The 20,743-nt window shown below is 34.5% G+C and overlaps 2 protein-coding genes across 2 annotated transcripts in view; both read left to right on the top strand.

The window, feature by feature from the left end:
* gucy1b1 (guanylate cyclase 1 soluble subunit beta 1) overlaps window positions 1-2,337 on the top strand; it is a 33,954-nt gene extending 31,617 nt beyond the window's left edge. Inside the window, exons 12-13 of the mRNA XM_015344742.2 lie at window positions 23-177; window positions 1,174-2,337. Of these exons, the coding sequence (XP_015200228.1) occupies window positions 23-177; window positions 1,174-1,303 (285 nt within the window). The 3' untranslated portion in view covers window positions 1,304-2,337. The remainder of the gene's footprint in view (window positions 1-22; window positions 178-1,173) is intronic.
* A 9,969-nt stretch (window positions 2,338-12,306) lies between these two features.
* On the top strand, window positions 12,307-19,746 carry tdo2a (tryptophan 2,3-dioxygenase a). The gene is made up of 12 exons (XM_006629481.3): window positions 12,307-12,426; window positions 12,738-12,840; window positions 13,193-13,283; window positions 13,515-13,585; window positions 15,019-15,146; window positions 15,363-15,549; window positions 16,929-17,036; window positions 17,138-17,249; window positions 18,024-18,081; window positions 18,474-18,553; window positions 18,660-18,750; window positions 19,037-19,746. The coding sequence occupies exons 1-12, from the start codon at window positions 12,392-12,394 to the stop codon at window positions 19,188-19,190; spliced, it is 1,218 nt and encodes a 405-aa protein (XP_006629544.1). The 5' UTR covers window positions 12,307-12,391; the 3' UTR covers window positions 19,191-19,746.
* Window positions 19,747-20,743: the final 997 nt, after the last annotated feature.

The following is a 20,743-nucleotide window of genomic DNA, read 5'->3' as shown; positions in this document are numbered from 1 at the left end:
ATATATACTATTATTGTTCCAGATAACTATTGGCATACACACTGGAGAGGTTGTTACTGGTGTAATAGGGCAGAGAATGCCCCGTTACTGTCTTTTTGGAAATACAGTAAATCTCACAAGCCGAACAGAAACCACTGGAGAAAAGGGGAAGATAAATGTTTCAGAATATACTTACAGGTAAGGAAAAGTACCATCTTATTTGAATCATGTGAAATAATCAGTTGAAAGGACTGGTTAAGGTTGGGATCTGACATATAATGCTATCAAAGCCTCGCTAGCTCCACTACATAGTTCAGTTTAATAGGATTTCAGGTTTCAGGGATGTGATAGCAGATCATGGGATTTTTTTTATATTACTTTATCATTACTTATCTCTATATCATAAAATAAATGAAAGCTTGTTTATAAAAAAGAAACATCCAATAAATCACTGCTGTCAAAGATCTTGGGTGCTAGGTTAGTTCTGGATTAGGGTGCAGTCTGTGTGGTGTTTGCATGCTCTTGAGTTGCATTAATTTTCTTTATGAACCCTGGTTTTTCCAGGCTCTTAAATAAAAGGTCTCTTGGGTAGTATGTGTCTCTAATTTGAGCATGTGTGTGCCAGGTTCTTCTGGGTTAGGGTCTGGTTGCCATTTCCCTTATCAGTGTAAGCAGCTTTCTGATAATTGATGGACAGAGATACCGTGCATGACACATTATTACTTCTACTGTATATTGTGCATCTAAATTATACCACTTATCTAACACAGTGATCATTGAAATTCATATGGAAAGATTAATATACTCTATATTCTTTTCAGATATACATACAATGATATGGAAACTCTGAATGTATGTTATGTTGTTACCATAACTGAAACTTTTAGTGCAGGTCACAGTTGTAGACTATTACAAATGTAGATGGTGAGACATCAACAAATCTTGAAGGAAAATAAAAGTTTTAAAAAATTCCATAATAATTTTTGGTTAAATGTCATAGATATGAATAATCAATGTAAGCTTTTTAAATCACCTCTCAAATCAAAATAATAGGCCAGTAGGAAAATGTCCTATAAAAAACACTACAGTCTAGCATGAGTCTGCTTGCATTCCAAAATAATCTAATAATAAATATAATAAAATAAGCTGTGTCCTCTAGGTTTTAATAAAATCTAACCAACCATTTTATTCCAGGTGTCTCTTGTCAGCTGAAAATGCAGACCCCCAGTTTCAGTTGGAATACCGTGGACCTGTAGCTATGAAGGGCAAGAAGGAACCAATGAAAGTGTGGTTTTTATCCAGAAAATGTGCAGAAACTGACTAATCAAGAGGAAACTGTCATTCATACTGAATGCTGGGACAACAGCATCTCCTTTTATAATGCAATTTCCATTACATTGTTAACATAACCAATACATGTTTTTGGCTTTAGCCAGTATTTTGAGTAGAGAAGGTAAATTATTTAAGATTCAAATCACATTTTGCCAAATCAAAGGGATTGAAAACCACCTAAGCATTTCTCTTTTGCACCATTATGTTATTACATTATTTGCACATTTTTGTTTCTCCTGTGTAGTTTTGAAGCAAGTGTTTGATCTTCCTTTTGAAGTTTTTTTTTAATTTCTATTTATATATGAGATGTATTCAGCTGTGCTTTTAAGGTTTGACCTTTTGATAAGGAAAACATGCATGTTTTATATAATAATGCACAGCCATTTATACCTCCTCACTGTACTACTAATCCGTTCCGCAAGTCAGTGACTTTGATAACTATTAAAACAAAGTTATAGATTTTATATTTTCACATTTCATTGTTAGTATATGTATAACCTGTAAGTTTTTTGTTCACTGAAAAGTACACTTACAAATTGAAATTCACACAGGAAGATATTGTACCAGAAATTAGTTTCAAGGTACTGTATTTATGGATTTCAATATACTGTACATGCACATTTTAAGAATGTTCTTAATGCAGCCAACTGTAAAGTGCAGTTGTGTATGTGATGTTCCATTTTAGACAGTGATGTATACCCCAGAAAGTCAAATGTATGTGTGCCAAATGCCTCACTGTGGAAAATGATGGATATATTTCTTCTGCAAGTGATTGCTGTTATTCATTTGGTCTTTAACTGTCGGCCTGTTGTTCATTGTGTGCTGCTAAAATGCTCCTTACATTTAATCTGTGTAATAGTATATGTCATGACTGTAAATTTAACATGACTGACTGTTTGCAGTATTAATCCTACAAAGATGTTATTTAAAATTAATTTCACTAATACTTTTGTACATTTAAAAGAAGACAAATGATCTAAAAAATAAAGAATGTTTGTGCTTATTAAAACTAAGTATAAAGCAGAATATGTGATTATTCTTGTCAGAAAAATAGATAGCCATCCTTTACCTAATTTTTAAATATGAAATGTTTTTAAGCAAGCAAAATAGATTCTGTACTGCAACATTGTCCAGAATCCTCATTCTTAGAAGTGAAATGTATTTCAGACTGCTTTTTAAAAGAAGCATCTGCTTATAATTAAATCACATTGGATGTCATAAACGTTACTGCTATTCAGCTTTTAAAGAAAATTATGCATCATTAATGTGGTCTTTATGTGGAGATTCAGTTCCTCAGTGTGATTCCTATTGAAGTTATCCTATTATTGAGGTAGAAGGAAAAGTACATCAGTGGGAACAAAAAACGTGATGTGGAAAATAATTGAAAATATTCTTCTTATTGTATTTTGTTAAAGATTAGATTAGAGGTAAAGGTAAAAACTACTAAAATTCTTAGGTATTTACTCATCTTTAAACATCTTTTAGGCAATGTGGGGAAGCAATGAAAATTAGAATACATAGTAAAAAGAATAGAATTTAAATTGTTTGAATTATGCAGTGCACTAGTAAGATCTCATTTGGAATACAGTGTAGAGTTTTAGTCACCACATGAAAATATATTGCTGCTGCTGTACTGTTCTAGAGTAGGGCAACCAGACACATTGCAGACATAAAGAACTGAAGTCCCAAACAAAAAAAGACCTGATCCAAGTATTCAAAGTTCTCAAAGGCATTGTCATTCCCTCAAGATTCTAACAATGTGAAGTAACACTTTGAATTATATTCTCAGATCTACAGGAATCTGGTACAAGGAAATTAGCATACATTCATGTTCATGCATTTTAAGTTTGGTTATGATTTGAGCACCTCAATGCTCTGAAGAGCATTCTGCTCCTTAAAAACATGTTTAGTTACAAAATAAAGTAATGCATTACAATAAGCCATGAAAACACTAAAGCATGCATTAGCTTTTTTGCATCAGATAGGTAAACAAGTGAATGGATACAAACCCTGTTAGAAATATTAAAAAAGAACAGAATGATGACACCTGCACAACAGGAGTTTCAAATACAGTCTGAATCAAACAATGACAGGTTCCTGACCGAAGTACTTAGGCTGTTTTTCAATAGTCAAACTAAAGCAGACATATTAGAGTAGTTAATAAGGACAGTTAAATAGATAAAAAAGATAGCATTGCCAAGAGTTCAGATCTAAAATGTTTGTTGTATCTATTTTTAACAATCTGAAGCAGAGTGAAAAGATTAAGGCTTCGTGTGGAAATACATTTTAGTGTCATCAGCATAGAATTGGTAGCTGATACCATTAATATGAAGAATCTCAATGAGATGCAAAGGGTTTCTGTAAAAAAAAGAAATTAAGGCAAATAACTTGTTTTTATAAAAAAAAGTTGTTTTAATGAAACATGGGAACTACAGTATGTTATGATCTGAAGACAATGGTCATCTAACTCCATTAAGACCGCCACGTGAGAAAACTATATACAGGTATAACTATAAAATGTCCAAGGTGACCTTGCATAAACTAGGGAAAATTAATAAAATAAACAAAGTATTCCATGTTACAGTTGGAGGAAAAAGTAAAGCGTCATACCACCAATACAATTGTGTGAAGTTGACAGAAGTGAGTCCTATAGTCCCTAAATGGTTAGATGAGTCACTTAAAGTATTTGGAATGTCTATGAAGAAATGCTTCCATGAAGCATCAGTCACTGGGTGAACGCTGTGTGAAGATAAGAAGGAAGGAAAGGAGTATTCAGCTCAGAGAGCTTGGAGAGGTCATTTTGTGCTCTGGGTTTGATTTTGGCTTGGAAGCAGCATGTTCTCCCCACGTTTTCATAGGTTTTCTCCTGATGCTCTGGTTTCCTCCCACATTCCACACATATGGTGGCTAGTATCGAATCTGACTTCTACCTTATCCCTGTGTCTGTCCTTTAATGGACTGCTGTCTTACGCTTGGTTTTGTCCTGCCTTGCACCCTATGGTTCCAGCAAAACCCTCATTCCCACAAATATTACCATTAATCACAAATTTCAGATAATACTGTACATGGATGGACATTTAAATAATGGTTAATTTAACTCCCTTGGAATATGTGGATACCTCTGTACAATAGCTTTCTTTTCTGTCAAGTTATGTTATCATTCTAATTTTACAGATTCTTGAGCCTTCTATTCAGCACAGTCTTTGCCTGTGGCAGTTTTGCATCCTTCTTGTTAATATTCCAGTTATTTACTTTACTTTTCACACTATCTTCTAGTGCAGCAGCACACATTACATTAAGGGCACACACTCACTGTTACCTTTTAATAGATCCCCTATGCACACATAGATATGTTTTCATTTCTTCCTGACTGATTGCATGTGAACATCCATTCAGTGATTGTGTGTTTAATATTATAGAATATAATGTACTATCAATTTAGTATTATAATTGCAGATATTTGTGACATGTGCAAACATGAATTAAAATGCACGCTGAAGAACAACCTGTAACCATGACAATTATGCAGCAAAAAAGTGGATATGAACATGAAAGTCATGTACTATATGATACAGCATTTTTATATATCAGCTAGTATGAATTTAATTCTGGTATCTAAAAGTAAATACTGCGTAGCTCTGCATAGGTATGCAGTTTTAAACAGAATCAGAAGAGTCTTTTTGTCTTAAGGTGCAGAAGACATCATGTGATGAACTGAAATCATATTCAATAACTAAATCTCACACTCCCTGAATAGTTGCTAATTTAGGGAACCTTTATGTCTACATGAACAGACTACAAAAGCAGAAGTTAATACAGTGAATCAAATGCAGATTTAGGTGTTGCAAATTTGTCCTGTTATACCAACTCAAATGTAATTGTTGCCAGCCACAGATTGTTACAAAGTTACAGTAATGTTTTGCTTATACAAAGCATTTTAGTCCCGATTGTATCTTAAGTTTCAGTTAAATTCAGTTAAATTTGATGTACTCCTTTATTAATACTTGTATTCTTTTGAAAAAATCCAAAGAACCTTAGATACCTTTTCTCCACATGAATCCTGCTGAACAAACACACAAATAAATGTAAAGAAACCTTAGCTCACACCTCCACCACTGCTACACATTAACAATATGGGCTGTGAATTCATGTAAATTTGTACATTAAGTGTATTACATAAGGTCTTAATGGTTGACAGCTTGAAAATGTTAATGAAATACATATAATGGAATTTTAGCAAGTGCTTGGGGCCTGGCCTAGTTGAGAGGAATGATAAGGGTGACTTGGAATATATCATTTGAATTTCTCATCTAAAAAAATGGTACAGTAGCTTTGAGTGAAGTGATTCTGAGTCTAGCATTTTATCTCTTTGTTATTCACACAAATCCATTTCAGAGGATGACTCACAAGCTATCAAGAGCTATTTTCCTAATTTTTTACTTTGTAAATTACTGTAAATTATTACAAGGGAGGATTTTTAACTTCTATTATTATTGAAGCACAATGTTGAAAAGTACCATTTAGAAAAATAATACAATGTTTATATTTTTATATTCTCAATTATGCATCAATCGCCTATATTGGTCTTATTCTTTTCATTGTTACATTGCTCAAAATATAGTTCAAAATATAATTTCAATTGACTAGGACCAAAAATATGATGAACATTTCTCACATACATTAGAGCATTTTGTTACAAAGTGATTTAAGACACAGTGCACTTCAGAGCACCAATTTATTCAGTGTACCATAACATTTTTTTTCAGGAATGAATTAAGAATGAAGTGTTGGTACCAGAGGAATTGTTAGACCTTTAACATTATCAGAGAATATCCAAAAGGAACAATGCCCACTGGATATAAAGAGGTATGACCAGACATTCAGACAAGTTTTCCCTCTTGTGTGTTACACATTTTATTGAAGATTTGCTGCTTGTGTTTTTTTTAATGTCAGGAATCAAGCAGTAGAAATATTATGATTATTAAATATGAATAATCAATCCATCTATCTATCCAGAGTTTGGGGGGGGGGGGGGGGGAGGAGCCTATTCCAGAAAGCTAAGGGCACAAGGCAGGTTATACCCTAGATGGGACACCAGTTCATCACAGTGCAAACACAGCCAATTTTCCCAGGAGCCAATTAAGTTGCTATTAAGTCTATGGACTTTGGGAGGAAACCAGAAAATCCGTAGGAGACCCATGCGAACGGAGGAAGAATATAATAAAGCCATGCACCACAGGAATCGAACCCATTGCAAGGCAGCAATTCTAACCTCTGTGTTATGCAGAACAAGTAAATAATCATCTACAGTAAATATAAAGATATTTACACTGCTCCTTTTGGACAAGGAAAGTAACATATAAAGCTACGTTAAAGTTAATGTAAATATAGAAACATTTAATGAAATGTTTGATGTTGCAGCCCCATCTAATGTTCAATATTTAGCATTGCATCAGTTAATGGAAGATGGGTGTTCTTGAATTACAGTACCAACAAGTGCAACATCAGTTTCAGTTAGAAGTTCAGTTCTCCTACCTACACCATTGGCTCAAAAAAAGCACACATTGTCAGTTCTAAATGTGTAATTGTATAATTTCTTCTATGTTTCTGAAGGAACTGTGCCATTTAATTTGATTTCCATGCTTTTAGTTTGGTGTTATGTGAAGAAACATACATCAGGACTTAATGTGTAAAAATGGCTTGGAATTAACATGACATTTTGTTTCTTTAAAATCAATGTACCACTGAATGTACTTTATGAAGCTCACTCAATGGTACAGCAGTACTTTGAGCATTGAAGTGTTCTGTACAATGCTGTGTTTGATTATGTAATTACTGTATATGATCACTTTTAATACACTTAATATATTTTTCAATACATCCTTGAAAAATCACCTTACATCCCACACCTAATTATATATGAAATTCGAGGAATATCAATTTAGCATTTGAAAGCCATTTTGTCATACAAATGCTTGTTGAGTGAATTTAAATGAGATATCGAAGGGGAAATAATTCAAATAAAATCTGCAAGGGGAATACATAAGAATTGGAGTCAAAAAGAGAATGCCAAAGGAAAAAATAAACACATAATTCATTACATGACTAATGAATTATGTGTTTATATCTAAAAGCTATGAGTATTGGGAACACAATACAAAAAATACAAACTGCTAGACTGGCATGTAATTATGATATAATTGAAATCCCAGAAACATGGATAACAGAGATTAATGTGATCAGGGTGAATGCAACATTTCTACATACACAGCATTCCAGAGTAAAAAGAATAGAAAAGGGGAGATGTAACCCTACCTTACATATTAAAAACTTTCAGGGATGTAGATAAATTATATGTCTCGGAATCGATCAAATGTATGTGACAAACATCTACGAAGTTCTATTCTAAGACAATTCAGATACCAATAAAATAGATTTGGAAAAACAATTAGGGACATTGGTGACCAAAACTGAATGATGGATGTGGCTAATAACTCCTTTCTTACTCAAATAGCCTACTACCTGATCTGAAACTCTTACTGATGTGATGTATTGGTGGACTACCAAGGGGATCTGTATAAGTATATTAGAACAGCTGCTTTTCTTAATTTATATCAATGATCTTGTTTCTAATATTAATAGTATAGTTGCATACTAACTAATGGAATAGTCGGTAAACAAGTCATTTTTGCAGATGATACCAAAAAAGGGGAGAGTAGAAAACACTTCAGTCGCTGTAAAGAAAATTAATAAAGAACTCAAGACTTGAACAAAACCTGACATCACATCACATTTAATGTCGATGCAGGTAACAAAAACATAAACTATAATTAAACAATAGGAAACGCTGAGCTTTGACCCAGTATTTACAGTACATCTTTCAGGAATTGTGGGGCAACAATACTGTACAGTAAATAAATATTAGGGCATATCCTACACATAAAAGTGTAGAATTTAAATCTAAAGGATGTAATGTTAAAATTGTACAATGCACTTCTAAATACAACCTATTTAGAATAGTTTAGTCATCACTTAAAAAAAGGCATTTTGAAATAAGTCCAGAGAAGACAACCCAGGCGTTCCTTACAATCCGAAGGTGATAGAAATGGCCCACAGTGAGAGGCTAAAAAAACTAAATCTTTTTAGTTGTGTGTAGAGAAGATTATGGGGAGATCCGATCTAAGTATTCAAAATCCTCAGTCCAAAGACCTTGAGGATAGTAGAACAAGTCATGTCACTGAAGCTGGTACCATAGCTGTTTTAAAGAAAGAGGTGGATTAGATCTTCTCCTCATGCTTTTATGTTTCTAACATATTTCTACATTTTCTTCTTGAAAGATGATGTTTTTAAAAAAAATAAAAAGTAATTGTTTTATAATGTTTAAATCCTTAATGAACTATAATAGTATAGTAGTATAGTATAATAATAATAGTTTTATCACTGGACTCCATTTCCCATATAATAGCCCATCATCTAGTCACAATTTGCCCTTTTGTAAATTAAACTACTAATTCCCTTATGATCACACTATTTGTTTTTTACTTTTTCTAACGACACAGACATGAGATGTGAAGCCAATACTAGACACTATGGCCTGTGTTAGGGTTGTGGAGTGTATGAATAATTCAATATCATATACACTGGTGAATTGTGAATGGTGTTGCACTGCCCTTGTTAAATGGCACAATACTGTAGGGCAAAGAACAGAAAAAGAGAGCAGGCAGACTCACCTGTCTTGTTTGCCTTCAAGACCCTTTTGCTTTAACACATCACAGAGCACTGCAGCCACATACTGGAGGTTCAGTAGCAATTGGAGGAGAAGCACATTCCTCACTAACAGCACCACACACCTGTAAGTGTCTGGAAGCTGCAGGCACTGTTACTAGAACAAAAGAGCCCTGGTCGATTGAACCCACCCCACACTTGGCTAACCAATTGTTTGCAAGCATCTGAGGTCACAGTTGGCTGGTGACGCGAACCAGGCTGGAATCTATGATATCTGGATCATAGCGCTCATCTTGTCCTCAGCCAAGCACCTATTCCAGTTGAGCCACTTGTGAGCCCCTTTAACTGTAGTTTTCTGTGGCATATGACCTGTGTTGAGATCCCAGCAGTGAATCATCGCCACTAAGCAGATATGAGATGTAGACACAACTGGATTGCTCTTAAAGACTTCCTACAGCTTTTTATTGGACTTCATTCTCTGTAGGTAATCTTACCAACTGAGATTATACAGTAGGCCACCCACCTGGTACAGGTAGGACATTTTGCCATACCAAGATATTCATAGGAGTTGTAGGAATATGGAACAACCAGTAATTTTGCCTCATTCAAGAAACAACTGGAAAAAATCCTATCCAGAAAAGTCCAGAAAAGTGCTAGATAAGTATTATTTTTATAATAGTGCTCATTGTACCCAGGAAAATAATCTTGGACTATTGGTGAACCTTACTTTGTTTCTATTGCTGATTCTTTGTTTTGGAATGTCCGTTGTCTGATTCTTCGAGAGATATATTATTTAACTCTCAACTTAAAATTCACTTTTTGCTACAGCCTATGTATACAGTTCATCCTGAGTTTTTTTTTTTACTTTTTATTGTATATTTTCTATTTTTCTTCTTTATCGCTATGTACAGCATTCTTGGGTTTGAAAATGTGCTTTATAAAACACTTTTCCATAATAATATATAATCATATCTTATTATTATATTATAAAATAAAGAAAGAAAATACTTCTGAAAGAAAATACTCTTCATACTAATTAGTAGTGTAACACTTAATCATATCACAGATCACTAAGACTGCTCCATGAAACTTGGACCTTAAAAGTCTTTCCCACATCCTTTTATAAAGTGAAGAAACCAACAATTAACCCCATTTGAAAATGAACTGTTTCAAAATTTAGAATTGCCATGAATCTTGAGGTTAGAAATATGGGTGCCTCCTGGAGCATACTTGTGATACACATTTTAGCAGTTGATATTTGCCAGTCACAAAAAAATACAAATTTTAGTCTCTTTTTGGAAAAACAATGATTAAAGGTTAATTGTAGGAGTAATTCAATTTCCTTCTGGTAGTTTCTCTCACTCAGACTATATGTGTTCTGTGTGTACACTCATGACTTCTTTTCTAGACTTCCATAGAAAGGTCAAGGCTGAATATGTTTTTAACTTTTTCTAAACTTTTCTGAGAAAACAAATCGTCATGTGCTTCAGTTTACTCTAGTCCATCTACTGTTTCAGTTCATTTGCAGTTTTGTTTTGTAACTTATTAACAAAATTTCAAATATTGAAAGCCATGTAGCCTGTTACCCAGTATGGTTTTAGTCACTAACTTAAAAAGCTGAATAAGTTCGAAACATGTTTGTCGGCAAGCATCACTGTAGCGTAGCCAACGAGACACGTAGTATTTGTCAACTGAGTTGCTAAATATTAGCTCTAACAGATTTCAATTCCTTAGCTATAAGAAATATTGTGACTCATTATAATGCATGCACAAAAATACATTACTTGCCTTACAGATCTTCCTGACCTAACTAAGTTCTGCCTCTTCTAATTAAAATACGTCCTTTTAAAAAGTCAACTTTGGAACCTATGATAAACTAACAAACATTGATGACTAGAAAACTGTTAATATCTTGATAATAAGTATTTAAAAAACAAATGGGAAGCCTGGAAATATTGAAGGAGGATTCCCATAGTACTGTACATCACACCCTTTTTCTAGATCTAGTAGATCTTGATAGTTTATACCAGTTCTCGAAAACATAGTATTAATTTTGACACCTTAGAGGGCATATATGGTCACTGAGCTACCGAAAGCAGTCTAACAGTGTTAGGCTGTGTACAGGTATCATTATTTTTTTTAGATGTGCAAAATGCAGGTGATTTCTCGTATCTTTTATTCAGACAGGAACCCCTGTGGGCTGTTTCTTCTCTTACTGCAGCTATAGCTCCTACATTTTGCAATTTGACTGCTGGTTTTGTTGCTGAAATCCAATGATGGTGTACTAAATCACCATTATTGCCAGAGCACAAAAGCTTAGAACTTTGGTCCTTGGTGTCCGGAATGCAACAGGTTTTGTTTGTCATCTTAACTGTTCACTTGTGTGAATCATAAATGAATTTAATTAAAGTTTAAATCAAATTATCTCTTCTAAATTGCTTTTTGTGTTGATGACATAAAATGACATTGAAAGCCTGCTGGATTTCAAACACACAGTTGGGAGCCCCTGTGCTACAGGGGCTTCATGTTGCAATATTCCTGCTGGCAACATTCCCAGTGCACAATTGATTTTTTTACTGACCAGTAGTCTTGTGGCAGTATATTAAAAATTGACAAGAATTTCATAAGTGCACATTACTTACCATGCATGTGCTGTCACATCTTTGTTCAATTCGTAAGCAAAAGGTAAGTGAAAAAAGGGAAGATGAACTTCAGTATGTTTACAAGGCATGTAAGAACCATTATCAGTGTTGCTAATTCAAATTAAAGAGGCTGAAAATATGTGTTGTATTTCTAAAATGTTTCAGTTTGTTTTGTAACATTGAGGTGCAACTATAACTGTCTGACTGCTGATACTCTATATGAGATGTGTATAATATGAGTCTTGGAATGCAATCTAGCAAGTCTCTTGGGTTTCTTTAGATCTCCAGCCCCTAATAAACAGTGGAAACAGTGTTATATATGTCACGTTAAGACAAAATTAGGTGCGTTCAAGGTTTAATAGCCTACAGTAGATGGAATTAATCCCTGCAGGAAGTGTAATCAACCAGGTCTGATCTGAAAAAAAAAATAATTAGAATGTTCACATTAAATCTAAGATTTATTTAAACTCTTTTGGAGGCAAGAGTTCATAGTACGTTCCACCAATGGTGAAACTCCTGTGTACTCGCCACATTTGTACACATCTCTTTTTAGCACACCATGGTGGGCAGTGCGGTAGAATGCGTCTTTGATTGGATGTGGTGAACCTTTATATAATCTGTTCCCAGCAAATGCACAAGTTATCTAAGAAAAACGAATACACATAAGCGATAGAAAAAGCAAGTCATTATTGCAGAACGTCTTTTGAGGAAACATGAGCGGATGCCCATATTTTGGAAAAAAGTATCTGTATGTATTTTCTACATAGGAGTTTCATCAAATAGTTATTTTACTGAGTATTTTGATTAGTTCAGAAACTTGTCTTGCAAAACCGTGTTTCACAGGATACATTTACTTGACAGACAATACTTATATTGCTGTGGTTGAGTTTCCTGCAACCCTTACCAGGAAAAAGAGGTTGAAAATGCTTGGCTAGCAGCTGTCATTTAATAGATTTTATTTTCAGGGGCCACATACTAGAGCTTACAGTGTTTTCTGAGGTTATGTATTGATGTTTATTGTTTCAGTTTGTTTTTATTTGTATTTTCTTTAATTTGCAGATCTTTGCACAAGAAATTTGATCTAAATGAAACTGAAGACAAAGCTCAGGAAGGAGTTAACAAAGCCAGCAAAGGAGGTCTTATCTACGGGGATTATTTACAAGTAAATCATTTTTAATTCCAAACAAAGTTATAAAATAGTGCGACTTTCCTAACTTTAAATTGTGACTACAAGACAATACATGTTTAAAGAATATGCATTGAATGTTAATATCACATTTCAAAATGCTTTTACTTTACAACAGTACAAAGATGTAATGATTCTTTCATATAAAAATGCTTGAATAGAAAGGTTTTCTTATCAAACACACAAAAGGAAAAAAAATAATTTTCATCTGCTTTTGTTACTGTAATTTAAAATATTTAGTAGGTAATTAGTACACAAGATATTAAAAACCACTTAAGTTAATGAGAATACTTTGTAAAGCGTTAAGAAATTGCTCTTTGATTTTTAGCTGGAAAAAGTTGTAAATGCCCAAATTCTACAAAGTGAACTGAAGGGAAACAAGATACATGATGAACATCTCTTCATTGTTACTCACCAAGGTAATGAATTCATAAAATAGTTGTGCTTAGCAAAATCTGAATTAAAATGAGATTGCTGAAGCTGTATGTGAAATTTAATGTTATTTGAATTGTCTAAAGCAGCTAAGTATGTATAGTATGTTGTTCTATATTGTAATTTTTCTTTAAAAATTTCTTTAAATATTTTTATATTATTATGATCAGTAGCTTTTTTTATAATTAGTGAGATCTGTTATCTTTGACTATTTTCAGCTTACGAATTATGGTTCAAGCAAATCCTGTGGGAGCTTGATTCAGTTCGGGAAATTTTCATTAATGACCACGTAAGTAATCTTCCTGCAGAATACAATAGCAGAATGTTTACCAACCAACAGCTTGAGGCTGACACATATAATTCTTGATTGCCATGTGGCCACCACTTAGAGTCAGCTGTCCTTTTTATTTGTCACTCTTAAGGAACATGATGTATATGGATTAGTTCCATTTGGGCCTTGGTAAAAATAACTAAAATAACATTTTACAGTTATTCACTGTTTAGACTTGTTCTTTAGACTATGCTTATGAAATATTTAATATGTATTAATTAATAATTATATTAATTACATACAGTAAAGATGAGGAGAAATGTTACTCAGTGCTCAGAAAAAATTAACTATATTAAAAAAATTAAACTATATTGGAAACAGTATTGTACATATCAGCCATATTGTCACCATTGGATTTTCTAGTTGATCTGTTTCATAAACACAAGAGCTGATGAGATATGTATTCCCTTATTTTACTAGTTGCAGACCTAGTATATCTGGGTCAGATTAAGATTTAAGATTAACAGTGAAAATGTTCTTTACCAGGTGTTTGTGTTATACCATTTAGGAACCTAATGCCACGATCGGGATCCCTCCTCTTCAGGGCGCTCCGACCCTTTTGTATTTAGTTGATTATGTGCACCTGCCCCCTGTTTAGTTAACCGCTATTTAAGCCTGGCGCTCTCGCTAGAAGGACATCCAGGGAGAAGGTACAGCAGGATTAGGACGGGTTGACAGACAGGAGGGCATGACAATGGTAATCCGGGGCTCGGGGGGTGTAGTGCTGGCAAACAAATTCAGACAGTCCAAGGGGAAAATCTGGGGAGCAGTCTAAAGTCCAAAACTGGGTGATCCATCCAAGACTAAACAAACAAAGTTAAAATCCGGAAGGGGATCCGGAACAGGGACAAGGAATAAAACCAAGGTAACAAGGCCAGGCGCTCCGAGTCCCGGGCTCAGGTGGTCAGGAAGCCGTGATAAAGCCTATGCCTTGGGGTATCTCCTGGACCTGCTGGTAGGCGGGCTTCTGGGCCTCCATCTCCTAATACTGAGTTAGGAACAGCAAGAGCGCCAGACTTAAATAAGGAGACAAACAGGGGGCCGGTGCACATAATCAACTAAAATATGAAAGGGTCGGAGCAGACTTAAGAGGAGGGATCCCGGTCATGACACCTAAGTGGGCTCAGAACCTAGTGAATAAGTTACTAATTAATTTACTTCAAACAGAAAAATGCTCATCTGGGACTTTACTCACTGGGAAGTATTTGTTTCAAACCTGTAATTAAGGAAATAACTGAATTTCTGGCATTTTCTCAGATGACATTCTTGGGTACCATTGCATTTTATAAATGTGTCACAAACTTTCTGCTGCAAATTGTAACTTGTATTTTCTCTACTTCTAGTGCTGTACATGTCTTTAAAAAACAACTAAGAACCCATTGTTTTAACAGGTTCGTGATGAGCGGAATATGCTTAAGGTTGTGACCAGAATCCAGAGAATTGCAATGATTTTTAAACTACTGGTGGATCAGTTTTCTGTTCTGGAGACCATGACACCCCTGGACTTTTTTGATTTTAGGTAAAATACAAATATAAGTATATATAAACATCCGGAATATAGTAACATTTTAAACACTTTATATGCTTATATACTGTAGGTTTACGTACATACTGTACTTCAGATTTCTCTAATATACATAGAAATAAAATATATGGTGTATGCTGAATTTCACTAAGGCTCTATCAAATTAATTTAATATATTCATGCAAACTTCACTTCTTTTGCTATTTGAAGGGATTACCTGTCCCCAGCTTCTGGATTCCAGAGTCTGCAGTTTCGCATGTTGGAGAACAAAATTGGAGTTCCAGACAGCCTGAGGGTTCCATATAATCGCCGTCATTACAGAGATAATTTCAAAGGACAGGAAAGCGAAATCTTGCTGAAATCCGAACAGGAGCCTACATTGCTTCAGCTGGTGGAGGTACACTGCTACAGACATCTCTTTGCACTTTTCTTCTCATGCACTTATTTAAGTTATTGCCATTATTCAAAATATGACAATACAATTTGGAATCCTTCAGGATGAAAAGTGCTATATTCATGCAAGGGCAATTTTTATAATAAGCTATTATTAATTTACTTGACACTTTTACCAAAATAATTGAAATTATAATGTGTAGCCATTTATATAGCTGGGTATTTTAGTGAATACCCAAACAAACAAATACTGCTCTTTGATGTTTATGGCAAAGTAGTGCTGCAACATATTTGTAAAAGAACCATAATGACTATGAACTGCAAAAAACATAGAATGGATATGAGAATACTTACAATATAGTTATATAATATATATATATATATCATTTTATTGTATATAGTTATATGATATATAGTTATTAGTATTTTTGCATTGCTGTTGAAGGTATTTGTATGGGGAGGTTTTCCATTTATGAAATGCCGATAAACATGAAGCATGACAATACAATAAATATGGCACATTTAGTCCTTGAAAACTTGTTTAACATGTACAGTAAGTAGGGCATCTTAAACCTCACAAGGTGAATTATATTGACCTGACCAGCCTACATGAGTTGGAGAACAGTGAGATGAGTGCTGTTTGTACAAAAAGCACAGTTCTTTGTGAATCTAAGTCTTTGATTCCAGTTTGGAGTATCTTCTGTATGGAGTTGAGTGTTGTTTGTTTTCTCCAAGTCCTCCAGTTACTTCCCATCCCTCAAAGACAAATTGTTTAGCTTAAGATTTAGTGTTTCTAAACTGTGGCATGTGTTAGCACCTTGTAACAGTGGCATCCAGGGTGTTGTCATTCATTGTACAGTGTGTTTCAAGGACAGAATCCATCCATCATCTGGACATACTATGCTTAATGCTGCAGCAGTGTAAACTTCACCCTGTGCTGTATTTGTATTAGAGTGCTCCTATGTAGTAGTTGTTCAAAGGACCTACCCTGTGGAAGGAAGTGTGTGAGATTTTGGCTCAGATGGCTATAATAATTAAGGCGTTGTTATTCATTCTCATTGTGCTTATGCTGAACAAATAAAATAAGAATGAAATTGAGAATCCTTTTAATTTTTGCAAATTTATTGTTTCAATGTATCAAGAGCATAACTGCTATAATTAGATAGATAGATACTTTATTGATCCCGTGAGGGAAATTGCAGGGTGATGTGTTGATTGCTTATTCTTTTAGCTTTGTCACAATGGAGTAGGTAGATGAGGTAATTAAAGGTCCTTCTGAGAATCAGAGTGTAAAACATCAAGCCATGTCATCTCAAATATAGTTTGGAATGAACTCTGAAACATAGATTTCATTATTAATTAATTAAGATTTTCATCTTTCAGAAATGGTTGGAGAGAACTCCTGGTCTTGAAGAAAAAGGCTTTAACTTTTGGGGAAAACTGCAAAGAAATATTGAAGAAGGACTGATGCAGGAAACTGAGAGAGTTGAAGTAAATGTTTACCATAACATTATCCTAAATAAATGTTAACATCCTTTTACCCCCAAATAAAATTAAAATGTAAAATAAATTTGTTAAACAACTTTTGACAGAAACTAGAAGAATCAGAGATGAAGGAGGAAATGCTTGCCGAACTCATGAAACAGAAAGAAGTTTTCAACCCTTTATTTGATGAGAAGAGACACGAGCATCTTTTGAGTAAAGGTGACATTTTTCTTCTATACTTGTTTTCAGATAAAAAGTTAATAACCTAAACTTTATAATCTAGTCACAATAAAGTCATAATCTACCTTTGAAAAAGTAACTAGTTAAATTAAAATGATGATTTTCTCATTTAAGAATTAACGAACCACCATAAATGGTGACATAAGATCTACATCTTGCTAAAAAGAATCCATAGTGTAGTCACAATTGCTTGCTCAGGTCTACTCACTTTTTTATGAAACTGTTCATTTAATAGTGAAATAAAAGTTACAAGTATATGACTGTAAATAAGAGTTATTAACTGAAGTTCAGTGGAGAAATAACAACAACAAATTAATCTCACACAGCTATCCCTGATCACTCACAATCTTTATGTAAACTAACTATACTGTACATGCAGTATCAAACAAACACCTCCCTTCTAATTCATTTCAAACATCCCTCCTCTCTGAAAGGGGTTCAAGCCTCCTGACCCTATGACCAGGAGGATGGCAATGAACCAATCAGATTAAGCTAAACCTATTTTAACAAATAATCCAAACATTCACAAAGCTTCTAATTCTTCTGTCATTTTCCCTCATGAATTTAAGGCTGGAAATAGAACACATTAAGATTCTTCCTAACATAACTTCTTAACAGGACACATGGGCATTATATGCAATCTATATTACGTAGGCATGATGCCAGTCTGTATTTGTCTATGTGCATGATAAAAAATGTGATATTAAATGTGATAGGGAATAAGTATATTAACATAATATTCTTTCATCACAGGTGAAAGAAGACTTTCTTATAAGGCTCTCCAGGGAGCACTAATGATTTACTTCTACAGGTACAATTTTATTTTTGTGCAGCTTTGTGTATAATTTTGTTCTACATGATTTTTGATTATCAGCACAGTGGCGTGGTGGTTAGCAGTACTACCTCAGAGCAGGGGGGCCCTGGGTTTTTGCTGGTTGCTCCAGTTTCCTCCCGAAGCCCAAAGACAAATTGGTAGCTTAACTGCATTCTGGAAAAACTGGTCTGTGTTTGTGTGTGTCAGTGTTTATGTTTATGTGTGCCTGCCCTGTAATGGACTGGTGTCCATCTGAGGGTGTATCCTGCCTTGTGCCTGTTTCTTGCCAGGATATGCTCCGGCTCCCTGCAACTCTGCAATGGAGGAAGAGGTTAGAAAATGGGTGGGTGGATGATTGTTCATTCATGACAGATTTATCTTTCTCCCAGGGAGGAGCCTCGTTTCCAGGTCCCCTTTCAGCTGCTTAATTCTTTGATGGACATTGATGGTCTTATGACAAAATGGAGATGTAAGCTCATTTTCTTCCATTGTGTTTTTTAATAAAACTGAATATCAGATAGAAAGCAACACTCCTTCCCTCCTGTTTATAATACATTTTCTTATATTTCCACTAGATAACCATGTCTGCATGGTACACAGAATGATTGGTAGCAAGGCTGGAACAGGAGGGTCATCAGGCTACCACTATTTGCGTTCCACAGTGAGGTAAACTCCTTTGACTTTCTTAACTTGTCTTTCCTTTTATACTATAGATCATGTCATGGCAATCCTGCTGTTTACTGGTTTAGATTATAGCAAAATTGGTCTGGTGAAAGTAATGCAAAATTTCTTCTCTTTCCTTAAACATCAGGTTCCTGAATCTTCAGGGTATTATGGAATCCAGGGTCCTTTCTATTCTCCGCACTCTGAGCAGCAGCACTCTACTGAATTTGAAACACAATGGTGCAGTTTACTTCCATACTCATAGAAAATCTTGATTCTTATTTTGCAGCGATCGTTACAAAGTTTTTGTGGATTTATTCAACCTTGCCACGTTCTTGGTTCCACGCAGTTGGGTGCCCAAACTGAATCCCGTTGTCCACAAGTTCCTCTACATGGCAGAATGCTGTGATAGCTCCTACTTCAGCAGTGAAGATTCTGACTAGAAAGTGTTCAGGAAGAACGTGTTACCTTTGGACTCTTTCTTTCTGAGTTTCACATACAGTACCTACAGTACTTTCATTAAAACTGACTGATATCATCATCGAGTCAATAAATGAGAAATAGATTCCGAACTATTTATGGATTAACTATTTATTTTACAAATAGGGAATAAAAAGTAATTTAGGGATTTATTTTAATGTATAGATACAATTGGATAGACATTTCCCATTAAATGACCCAGAATAAATAATGATTGAGAGTTACATACAAAAGCAGCATTTTATAGGCTCGTCAATCTTGTTGAATCTGGCTGTACACCTAAATTTACTGTAAATCAGATTTATCAAGTATAATGTATACAGTATAATTGAGTGTAATGTTTGTATCATAACATAAATCAAGTGTAATTCTGGCTCATGCTTTAATTTCAGGACATGTTACTATTAACTTTCCACTTTAAAATAAATATTTTAACCTGTCCATGTACTAAAGTAAATGTTAGTGTTTGTATTATAAATAAACCATTTTAAGTGTACTGTATTTTTGTCTTATGTATTAATTTCAAGACATTTTATTTTTGGCTTTCCCATTTACAATAGTAAATGTCATGTCTTTGCTTTTGTATTGTATTGAGTGGATGTGGGTGAAGAGAATGACTAAGACCAACAGAGGAATACATCAGGTTTCTTCATTGTGCTGGAAGGAGGCACACCAGATCATCAGAGCTGTTTATGCGCATGACAATGATGGATTGCTCCTTTGGCACATTGAGTGTTCTATGTTTCTGGGTAGACTGAAAATGCTGTAATTATTAGAGAAATAAACATTGCAATTACGCAGGATATCTGCCTGTGGTTAAAGGTCTGTGGATACACTGGTGGTTCCAGAGGATATAAACAACCTGTTGTGAGGCAAAGAGGGACCTAGAACCCTTGAAATTGCTAGGTGGAAGATACAGATACAAAGTCAATAGTATTCTGCATTTAGGGGGTCACCATCCAAGGCAACCACAGTAAAATTGTAACCACAGCTGTAAATGCTCTAGTAATTCTAATATACAACTGCGCTTGAGACCTATTTTCCCCATTTGGTCCTAAGAATTTTCAGAAAATATATTTTTTTCTTCATAGGCATTATTATACCTCTCCAAAAATTGCATTTTGCTTTCACACTCATTTCGATGGATTTCTGGTTTGAACAAAGGCTTTCGAACCATAGTCCCAACCGTAGCAACGTCTCTGAATAAGCATTATGAACACGCTGACTAACAATCAATGAACTATAAAAAAACTAAATGTGCAAAAAAACAGAATGTAGAATGGTTTTAGAAAAGATTAATGTAAAAAAATGACCAAAATAGTCCAAGTGTGGCTTTACCCCTAGAAGGCGGTTAGTAGCTAGCAGATGTTGTCTCCAGCTGTTGACAATGTAACTTTCGTAAAACTAACATTTTTCATATATATACAGTATATATATGCAGTATGCCCTCTTAATGAAAGCACTTTAAAGAGCTACTTGATTTTTTGTTTTGGTTTCTAAGGACCAAAACAATCTT

This window comes from Lepisosteus oculatus, chromosome 1 (assembly GCF_040954835.1).
Source record: "Lepisosteus oculatus isolate fLepOcu1 chromosome 1, fLepOcu1.hap2, whole genome shotgun sequence".
Taxonomy (NCBI): Eukaryota; Metazoa; Chordata; class Actinopteri; order Semionotiformes; family Lepisosteidae; genus Lepisosteus; species Lepisosteus oculatus.
Note: the sequence above shows the minus strand (reverse complement) of the source record. Positions and strands in the feature narration are given on the sequence as shown.

What these genes read in the sequence shown, in the direction of transcription:
- tdo2a (XM_006629481.3), top strand. Translation starts at nt 12,392, where the DNA reads ATGAGCGGATGCCCATATTTTGGAAAAAAGTATCT. An exon ending in CATTGCTTCAGCTGGTGGAG is followed by an intron (nt 15,550 to 16,928) that starts GTACACTGCTAC and finishes TTCATCTTTCAG; the next exon opens with AAATGGTTGGAGAGAACTCC. An exon ending in CTAATGATTTACTTCTACAG is followed by an intron (nt 18,082 to 18,473) that starts GTACAATTTTAT and finishes TCTTTCTCCCAG; the next exon opens with GGAGGAGCCTCGTTTCCAGG.